Below are 11,096 nucleotides of genomic sequence, written 5' to 3'. Positions count from 1 at the left end.
TATGTTAAGTTTCTTATATTGTATATACAGAACCATTTTTGCCAAAAGTAAATAGAGCTACTTGGCAGCAAGAAGTCCAAAGTATGGTTATTGCTTCTCGGGTATCAGGTCTAGGCAGTTTACTGCAAACACTGCAAAAACTGATGGCGGCATAGAATTGTTATTTCACAGTAAAAATGTAAAAGTATAAGAAAACATCTGGGAGTGGATAACTCCGTGAACATAGAAACCATTGCTTTCAGTATTGCACAATGTTAGTCTTCTAGTGAAACTGACGAAGTTAGATTATCTTCATGTAGCAGCAGCTGATATAACATTGCAGTAGAGGTAGATTTAAGGTTTATGATTCTTATGCTTGCATGAGGATTTGACCAATCTTTTTTCAATAGGCTGGAGAGGTCTGTGGTTCTCTAGTATAAATTCTTCATCCTCATTCTGCAAACCTCGGAAGTGCTGAAGCTGTGGATGGAGATTAGAGAAATATTACTTCTCATTTAAAATGTTTCTAAACTTTACATTTATTGGGGTTAATGCTAAGATTCCTAAGGACTGGGAAGCTGGTCAATGTCACGGAGGGATTGTGGTTTTAATGCCTTACAATGACAAGGAATCAATATTTCCATGTATGCCAGAACAATTTGCTACAAAATAAATAAATAAAACTAGACACCTGTCATTTCTAAGGGAATCTAAGATGTCTGAGAGTTTTTTCTGCCCCATTCTTACATTATAGAAACGCGAGAAAAGAAAAATATGGGTTGCCATTCCTGTCCTACTTCTGAAAATTCTAGTTGCCTAGCTCTCTCTGGCTTCAGTACATTTCGAGTCACTGACTTTGAACAAGTATGCATTGTGACTGAGTTAGAACTCTGGTCTGCATGCTTATCTAGGGTCAGTAACTCAAAGGGGCTTAGTGAATGCTTAGTGAATGTGGTGAAATTTTTACATTGCAAAAAATACCCATGAATGTGCAAGGAAAATTAAAAAAACATTTTTGCTTGCACTTGATCTGAACCAAGCTCTGGGGAAATTTTCCTTGCAAAGTGCAACTTCCCTTTCTAAGTGCACAGCCTATTTGCCTTTAATAAATCAACTCCAAAGTATCAAAACCATTGGTTTGACATGGAAATCATGGAGCTAGCGGGTTTTCTTTAAAGTAATATTTAGATTGCAATTGCTGTTGTCACCCTCTAAAAATACTAGCTGCCTGGTAGTTATGCTAATGAAGTGTCTTCTGTTGTTTTCTGAGTTACTGACCAAACACAAATAAACGGATCTAGATTTCTGACCTACTTTGCCACATGCAACATTCAATGGCTCAGAAAACACCAAAAACATTAATAAATCATCATGACCACTAGGTAACTAGTATTTCCAGAAGGTGGTTGGCCGTGGTTTCCTCAAAGTACTGACTATGTTTATGTAGGGATACGCTGCTCTCTACTGTTAGCTGCTAATATCAAACTGTAATGTATAATTATGTATGTCACTTCCTGACTCAGAGGTTGTTGGGAAAAGATCCTGGAAGGAGTAAGTGGAGGGAGTGAGAGAAGAACTCAGTCACATGTCCTGTCCATGCTACTATTACCAGAACAATTATGCAAGTATTTCTATGTTGTAATAGTTTAACTGTAGTTGCCCATAGCTTCTTCAGTGTATTGCTGAATCCTTGTGACAAACAGAGTATCTCTGTCCTATTACTATTGCACATGCACAGTGCCAGATAACTAAGACTGCGTTACATGCTTGTTGGATAACGGCTTGAGGGTCTCCTCATTACCGCAGATCTTGTCTTTAGGTCTCCGACACACAGACAGAAGCTGCACCATCCTCAGGGACCCCTACAACAGGACTTTGCTGCAACAGTTATCTGGAGGTATCTCTATTACCAGTATTAACTATATACTGTATACCAGGGTATATGTGCATAATTCCACCAGGACTCCTATTGGGTCCTTTGCTGATAATCTGTGTGTATATTGGGTGTTGTTAATTTCTTCTTATTGTGTTTCAGCTTCTATTAATTTCTTTTTATATAAAGCTTGTATTATTTCTATACTGGTGTATATATGTTTATGGTTAATGTTATAGCTAATTGTAGCAATCTCTCTGCTCCCAATTACTTTGTTTAGATTGCTAGATCATTTCCCAGGAGGGAAACTCCTCTCTGTTCATAGAGGCCCTGTCCTGGGTGGAGGTACTGCCAATTTTATTAGCAATCCCACTCTTCCACTTAGCAACGGTTCTGGTTCTCTTATTGACCTAATTTTTAGCGAAATATGCCATGGGGGGTGGGGCTATTTTTCATAACCCCCTCGCCAGAAGAGGACTACAAATCATGAGCTTCCTACCTGCTCTGAACTGATGGTGATCGCCTCCTGGAGGAGAACCCAGGTTACACATTCTGAGTATGGACTTGTTGTTAGAGATCCAAGGTATGTCCAGTAGGTTCTCTCCTTAGGTAGCAAATTTGACAGATTAAATTTCTCAAACGGGGATTCTTTATTCTAGGAAGAACAATCACAACACTTGTTAATTTAAATGACAACATGATGATAAAAATACATTTTACTGGTATGCGACTTTATTAGTGACTAGTATTGCCCAAATTATAAGTAGCGATATTGACGAGGCTCAACCAACCACTACCCTCACAAACTTATCATATCTTAGAATTTTGTAATCCTAAACATTTCTCTATGCAATAAACCCACCATTGAAGGTGTTGCCTATAATGCAATGTGGGAGAATAGACACAAACATTCCTGAATAAGGTTCAGGGCTGGGCCACCTAAGCCCATGGGACTGGTTGCAGTTGTCCCTTTTGCTCTGGCACTGAGAACTGCCAATATTGCTAAATATTTTGTAATTTTTGAGCTACTGTTGCTAAAAACAATTCAACACGACATAGAAAATGCATGTGAAGGAGTAAGAGCCAGTGCACACATCCTTTTGGAATGGAAAATTGAAGTAGGTTGGTGCAGCTCAGAAGAAGGTCAAATGCAGTTCAAAAGGTCAGCTGCAGGTCGAATGCACCTGTAAATGAACTCCAAATGATCTTAGAGGCACCTTAGACCCTGTTAACACCCGATTAGAGCAATTTTCAGGCGTTTTTATTTGAGAGTTTTGCATGCATATTACAAGCGTTTTCAGGGTTTTCAGGGTCATCTTTAATATTGATTGGACCCTGGGCAAACATTTTATTGCCCCCCCCCCCCCCCACTAGACTCAAAATGAGTTTACTGTAGCCTATCAGGTAGCGATTGTGATTGGCTGCTAGAGGTTACAGCACATAATTTCCGCTTGCTGTTTGGTTGCTAGAGGTTACAAAACATCATTATTGCTCACTAATTGGTTTTTAGAGGTTACTGCAAATCATGATTGCTCACGATTGGTTGCTAGAGGTTACTGCACATCATAATCTCTGCATACAATTGCGGGTGTGGCCAAACTGCACTATCATTGAGGGGTGCACTATGCACAGAGTGCAGGGTTGAGGGGTACAATACATGAAGAGTGCATAGTTGAAAGGTGTGCTACGTGCAGTGTTGAAGGGTGCACTATGTACAGAAGCAGCTTTCAGGGGTACGCTAGGTACAGAGTGCAGGGAATGTGCTATTTACAGAGTGCAGGGTTGGGGGGGTGTGCTAGGTGCAAAGTGCAAGGTTGAGGGGTGCGCTATGTGCAGAATGCTGGGTTGAGGGGTGCACAATGTGCAGAGTGTGGGGTTGAAGGGTACGCTACATGCAGAGTGCAGGATTGAGGGGAACACTATGTGCAGTGTGCAGGGTTGAGGGGTGTGCTACGCACAGAGTGCAGGGTTCATGGGTGCACTACATACAGAGTGCAGGGTTCAGGGGTGAACTATGTACAGGGTGCAGGGTTAAGGAGAGTGCTATGTGCAGGGGTGCGCTGGGTGCAGGGGTGAGGTGGGGGCTGAGTGCAGGGAGTGAGGTGGGTGCAGAGTGCAGGGGGTGAGGTGGGTGTAGAGTGCAGGAGTGAAGTGGGTGCAGAGTGCAGGGGGTGAGATCAATGCAGGAGTGAGGTGGGTGCAGAGTGCAGGGGTGAGGTGGGTGCAGAGTGCAGGGGGTGAGTTGGGTGCAGAGAGCACGGGGTGAAGTTGGTGCAGAGTGCAGAGGGTGAGGTGGGTGCAGAGTGCAGGGGGTGAGGTGGGTGCAGAGTGCAGGGCTCTCCTCTCCCGCAGATTACAGTACAGAGCTGCATACTCCACTCCTCCCCAAAGCCCCCCCCCATTCCAGTACATACAGAGTGCAGGGTTCAGGGGTGAACTATGTACAGGGTGCAGGGTTAAGGGGAGCGCTATGTGCAGGGGTGCGCTGGGTGCAGGGGTGAGGTGGGTGCAGAGTGCAGGGAGTGAGGTGGGTGTAGAGTGCAGGGGGTGAGGTGGGTGTAGAGTGCAGGAGTGAAGTGGGTGCAGAGTGCAGGGGGTGAGATGAATGCAGGAGTGAGGTGGGTGCAGAGTGCAGGGGTGAGGTGGGTGCAGAGTGCAGGGGGTGAGTTGGGTGCAGAGTGCAGGGCTCTCCTCTCCCGCAGATTACAGTACAGAGCTGCATACTCCACTCCTCCCCAAAGCCCCCCCCCATTCCAGTACAGAGTTTTCCTCTGTCCCAAATGCTATTCACATCGCAGTGTGTTGTCCTCTGATGTCCGTGCAGCATGCCTGTTCCAGAGGCAGCTTCCTCTGTGCAGATTCCACCCCCCTTCCTCCTCTGCTCTCATAGATTGTGTGTGTACCAAAATGATCACAGCGTCCGCCGGGAGTAGAGTGCTGTCACTTGGAAATACAGAAGCAGCACTATGGCAGATTGGCCCTATAGACTTCCCAGTCTATAGGGCCAATCTGCCTTTAATCTGCCTAAAAGAACGCTCAGTTGTGAACAAGGGCCATTGAAATTAATGCTAGAGCAACAAAGGAAGTGCTAAAACCCCAAAATCCCATAAGGATAGACAGGATGAGATCAAGACATCTGTGCCCGGATTCACATAGTATTGAACATCCAAAATCAAATAAAGAGAGTAAAAATCCAGCACTAGGACATCTTGGCAAATGTATATCTTTATTTAATCCATCAAACCATAAAAAGGAATCAATTCCTAAAATTGTACGTGTTTCAGCCTCTTACATAGGCCTTAGGCATGACCTTTAGAAAGGGGAACTTAGCTCGTAAAATAAAAGCAGCTACTACTTTTTATTCAATATTTGACTCCCAACGTTTTGACATTGGAACGAGGGATACCTATTAGCAAAATTATGTAAGTAAAGGACACACTCCTGCCACACCCCCTTCAAGGAGAATTGAACAAAAAAAATTAGCTATTTACAAATGTAGCAATTTAGAAATTGGATGAAAGGTTTAGCACTATGAAACACTTTTTGAAAAATAAAAACTATATAGATCAGACTAAAATGAGGGACAATGAGGAGGAAAGAGGGACAGAGGTACTTTGTTCCAAATCAGGGACAGTTGGGAGCTATGCATAAGGTTCCAGAACCAGTAAGCTTGAACAAGTCACCAGATATGACATGTCAGTAGCAAAGCCTCCTGGGACAAAGGTTGCGCAGCTGTGAATTTGTCTTAAGTGCAAGAAAACGCACATTAAAAAATGTACCTTTCCTCCTTCTATAAAGATAAATAAAAATGAACTGTTAAAAAAATGCGGAATTTTCCATTTTCATTAAGCCTAAAATTTTAGAAGGCTCCAGATACTGTGCATATGCATATGTGCCTTATGGGGAATGTGGCTCTTAGCACCCAGACTAATGTATGATTGTTCCATCTGGTGTTTCTGTTATATACCTTTGTTTTTACTTTGTCCAGGTTATCAATTATATTTTGTAGTACAGGATTTGGTTCTCCAATCTGCAATAAAACACAGATACAGATACTGGTTGTAATTAAAGTAGTGTGATAGCTATCATTACCGAAGCACATGAAAGAAAAAAATTACCCAATCTGAACTATGATCTGCAAATAAAAGTCATCAATTTAATCAACTAATGTTTTACCAACATGTTTACAGGGCTTATTTTCTGCATGATAAAATAAATTTTATGTTGTGCACTTTGATCCCTCTTTGATCCACAGCTGTAACCAGATTCCTAATTCTTTTCCCCATAATCAAATCAGTCAGTCAAGCTGGCCATACATGAGTCATTCTTTTTTTTCTGTTCTAACAGCGGGTTGAACAAAAGAAAAAGCTTAATAAAGCAATGGGCCCTGATGGTATTCATCCCAGAGTTCTAAGAGAACTTTGAGATATAGTTGTTGGACCGTTAACCAATCTTTTTAATCAATCTCTTCTTACAGGAGAAGTAGCTGCCATACGAGCCATTTTTTTTTTCTGTTCTACCAGCGAGTTGAACAAAAGAAAATGACTTGACTCTCCATCCGCACACTTGATGCGGGTGGAGGAATTATTCCCGCTGAGCCTTTGTATTCTCTGGATCCTTTCATATGCCTGTGATCCACTTGCTTAGCAGGGGATTTGACCTCTGTTCCTCACTGAACAAGCAGATGATAGCCCGTTCTCCTCTATGGGTAGTCAGATGTAAACACCCAACGGCCCTCCGATCTGCTGGATGGAAGGTGAACAGGTCCCCATCCGTCTATATATAGCGGATCGGATTGGATGTAGGAGGTTGTAAACGCAGACACATGTCCATTTACACCCACCATTCCATAGAAGAAAATGGAGGTTCCAATTAGGTCCGTCTGAAACACGGACAGGTGGATCTGATCAGAACGTTTGTGTGAAAGGGGCCAAAAAGTGGGGAGACTTCTCCACCTTTAGAATACACAGCTATGATCAAGAGAACATTTTCCAACATGCTGGTTGTACATAAGATAGATCGACTAGATCAACCAGCCTGTCCATACATGGATCTAAATTTGTCCAGTCCCTGCTGAACCATTTCCAAGTAATGATGGGCCTAAATGTGTACTATAATTATATTATGTCTGTTGATAAACATCTTCTCCAAGGTAAAACTGCAGATTTCATCTGAGACTACAACATAAAACATTTTACAGATAAATTCACCAAGCACATACCCTCTTACCCTTTTCCTTCCTTCCAACCCTATGCTCCAACGTTCTGCCTCTTCTTTCCTCTACCAGACCAGTAGAGAACAATCCCCAGTCTAAGTGGAGGACCATTTTCTCTATACAAGACCTAAACCTCCATGAACAATCTGGGAAAAATGTAGTAACAAGTATAAGATCCTCTCAATGGAGGATGACTACTGTGTGTACACAGTTATGGGACCCGAGCTACCATGATGGGGGTTTTTTTCGTTTTATTTTTACAAATTCTTCTTAAAAAACACTATTCTGTAAAAAAAAAATTAAATAAAGTAGGACTGCATCCTATGTCTTTCCTGGCATTCCTGATGAAATTTGTAAACTGAAATCCTCACCTCAGATGGAAATAATATTATCTTCTCATAGTCCAGTCTGACCAGGACTGGGCACTATCATGTTACACATGCATTGTTTGTTTTTTTGCCTTTAATAATTTTTCCCCTGCCTCACCCTGTAGTTAGGAGATGCTTTTGTAATTAGTCTCACCCTTCTTTTTCATACTTTAGCTGTCATTCACCACATATACTGTATTCTGCTGGAACTACACACACTGTGATGGTTTACCTATCTGATGTCCATCTGTTATGATCTGCACAAGTTTTGGATTGAGGCTGGGTTCACATATGAGCATGCAGTAGCTCACAGCAGGAGTCCGGTGCGTCCTCATTCACTGTTTCAGGTCCGATTTCAGTCCGAATTTTTGGCTGAATTCGGACCTGAAACGAACCAAAAGACGAACAGCTTTCCTGTGCAAATTGCACCGGAGCCGCTGCAGAGAGATGTGAACCGGCTCCACAGAGAGCCGGTCACAATCTCCTGCTATTGCGAATTGGATGCGGGGGGAACCCAGCCTAAAGCTAGTGTGAACCCAGCCTAAAACTTTCAAGATCATTTAGATCGAGTCACTGTATGCCAAGCTACTGAAACTGTAAGTTAAAGAGGAGTTCCAGTCGTTTTTTTTTGCGTTTATTAAAAGTCAGCAGCTACAAAAAAGTGTAGCTGCTGACTTTTAATAAACACACACTTACCTGTCCCAGGATCAAGCGATGCGGCCACCTGAACCCTCGGTTCTCTCCCTTGCCTCTCCCCAGTGGCGGCATTACAAGTGTGGGCACCCAGGTTTGATAGCTTGCAGCTTCACAGCTGGGTGCGCACTGCTCATGCGCGAGTAGCGCTGCGCCTCCTTAGTGGCCGGGCAATCTTCTGGGACCTGTGACATGTCCCAGAAGGTTGCAGGGTGGGAGGAGGAGAGGAGAACTTCCGCTTGAGTTGCCTAGGTGGCCCTAGCGGAGGTAGAAGTGGGGTACCTGTCAAAACTAGGTACCTGCTCCCCCCAAAAAAAATGACATGCCAAATGTGGCATAGAAGGAGTTGAGGAGTGCTTAACCACTTGACATCCGCGCTATGGCCGAATGACGGCCACAGCGCGTACCTGAATTCCCGGGAGGCCATCATATGACGGCTTCCTCTGTGGACGCGCCCGAGCGCGCTGTGATCACCGAGTCACTGACGGGTGATCACCGATCCGAGGAAGGGGCCAGTCCCGGCCCCTTACCATGTTATCAGCTGTCAGCAAATGACAGCTGATCACATGATGTAAACAAAAGATCGGTAATCGTTTTTTTTTTCTACTCACGCTGATAGCGTGAGTAGAAAAAAAAGCTGATCACCGGCTCAGATGTGAGGGACATCGGTCTTGAAGTGGAAGAGGCACATCTGCCTCATCTGTGCCACCTAACAGTGCCCACAGTACCACCTAACAGTGCCCACAGTGCCACTTAACAGTGCCCACAAGTGCCACCTAACAGTGCCCACAGTGCCACCTATCGATGCCCACAAGTGCCACCTATCGATGCCCACCAGTAGTGCCAATCAGTGCCACTTAGCAGTGCTGCCTATCAGTATAACTGATCAGTGCCCATTATTGCCACCCATCACTGCCCATCACTGGCACCCATCAGTGCCCATCACTGCCGCCGATCAGTGCCCTTCAGTGCCACCTCATCAGCATACATCAATGAAGGAGAAAAATTACCTGTTTTAAATTTTTTATAACAAAATATAAAATATATATTTTTTTTTAATTCAGTCTTTTTACATTTTTTTAACAAAAAATAAAAACCGCAGAGGTGATCAAATACCACCAAAAGAAAGCTCTATTTGTGGGAAAAAAATGATAAAAATTTCATTTGGGTACAGTGTTGTATGACCGCGCAATTGTCATTCAAAGTGCGTCAGCACTGAAAGCTGAAAATTGGTCTGGATAGGAGGGGGGTTTAAGTACCCAGTAAGCAAGTGGTTAAAACAGAACTTCCACTTTTGGGTGGAACTCCGCTTTTAGCTACCTCACCACAGCTGGAACAGTTATAGAGTTCATGCTTTCAGTGCTTAGTTTGAGGAGGCAGAACAGGCATCATTTATATCTTTCAGGGCCAGTGGCTGGCCTGGCATACGTACAAAGACTGGAACACAGACTGTGTTCCAGTCGTTGTACGTATGCCAGGCCAGCCACAGAGAGTAAAGCCTGATCTATAATTACCCCATTAGGGCACAGGGGCGCCGCCCCCCTAATCTATGCGCCGGCCCCTGATCTCCATGCAGGGCGCTTGACATATGGATTTCAATAGGTTTTTTTTTTCTTAGGACTCCCGGCCAATGGGGTCTCAGGACCCACTTCCTGTTTGGCCTAGAGGAGAAGCAATGGCCCCGGCTCTTCCCTTGGCAAGCTGGAGCGAGGAGCAGCAGGGCAGAAACAGCCTCTTCGAGGAGCCCTACCCTTGATCCAGCACCACCTCGTAATTGGAAGGTAAGGCCACGGATCGCCGTCTTCCCTTCCGACCTGCCCGGGGGGGGTTGTTTGCTGCCCCCCCCCAAAATATTGAGCACCAGCCACCACTGGGTCTCAGCCTTTAAATTGTAATCACTTTACATAATGTTTGTTTCTCAATCTTCTAGCAGGTTGTAGTCTTTGAGAGATAACAACACGTTGTCTATGCAAGAGTACATCCAAATGTGTAGTTTAGTGTCAGTAATAGAACAGATTAAGTTATATATACCTTTAATAGCACTCCTATTACAGCCAAACCGTCTGAATGTTTAGTGGCTTCCTCAAAGGATGAATATCTTTGTGAATTCCAATGAACAATATGCAACTTGGAGAACAAACAAAAAAAATTAAAAATTATATGACGGAATTTTATCCATGTACAGTTTGGTTACAAGCAATAAAATATACTTATACTTTGAAATGCAACAAAATATATTAGGATACTACAATAAGTTATTATTATTGTTAGTATTATGTCACGTACAGATGATCAGAATTTCCGACAACAAACGTTCGATGGGAGCTTGTTGTCGGAAATTCCAACCGTGTGTAGGCTCCATTGGACATTTTCTGTCGGAATTTCCGACAACAAAAATTTGAGATCTGGATCTCATTTTTTCCGACAACAAAATCCATTGTCAGAAATTCCGATCATGTGTACACAATTCCGACGCACAAAATTCCACGCATGCTCGGAATCAAGCAGAAGAGCCGCACTGGCTATTGAACTTCCTTTTTCTAGTCCCGTCGTACGTGTTGTACCTCACCGCGTTCTTGACGTTCGGAATTTCCGACAACATTTGTGTTACCGTGTGTATGCATGACAAGTTTGAGCCAACATCCGAAGGAAAAAAATCCACGGTTTTGTTGTCGGAATGTACAATCGTCTGTACGCGTCATTACTGTTATCACCATACCTGTGGATCCCTCTATTGTAATATTAATAATAGTAATAGGGCCAGTTTACTTCTTCCCCATACCTGAACCATCTTACCTCAGCAGGATACGTTTGGCCATCTATTACGTGCTCAGATCCATCTCTATCCGATGTTCCCCAGTGAAAATGGAATTGCCGCAAGCGATAATGGCTAGTCAGTGGACCTTCACTCAGTACTACAAGAGACAAAGATCAATAAGCTCTGTTACAGCAGAACACAATGTAGAGA

General features: G+C 43.5%; 1 protein-coding gene across 2 annotated transcripts in view; it reads right to left on the bottom strand.

The window, feature by feature from the left end:
* Nucleotides 1-11,096, bottom strand: part of LOC141146135 (carbonic anhydrase 13-like) — a 68,248-nt gene continuing 57,152 nt past the window's right edge. For both annotated transcript variants that reach the window (XM_073632891.1, XM_073632890.1), the window contains exons 3-7: nt 10,925-11,043; nt 10,160-10,255; nt 5,820-5,882; nt 2,352-2,507; nt 1-459 (exon numbers count right to left, since the gene is read on the bottom strand). In XM_073632891.1, coding sequence (XP_073488992.1) covers nt 334-459; nt 2,352-2,507; nt 5,820-5,882; nt 10,160-10,255; nt 10,925-11,043 — 560 coding nt within the window. In that variant the 3' untranslated portion in view covers nt 1-333. The remainder of the gene's footprint in view (nt 460-2,351; nt 2,508-5,819; nt 5,883-10,159; nt 10,256-10,924; nt 11,044-11,096) is intronic.

Source organism: Aquarana catesbeiana, linkage group LG05 (genome assembly GCF_042186555.1).
Source record: "Aquarana catesbeiana isolate 2022-GZ linkage group LG05, ASM4218655v1, whole genome shotgun sequence".
NCBI classification, from domain to species: Eukaryota; Metazoa; Chordata; class Amphibia; order Anura; family Ranidae; genus Aquarana; species Aquarana catesbeiana.
This window is presented reverse-complemented; position numbering and strand designations above follow the sequence as displayed.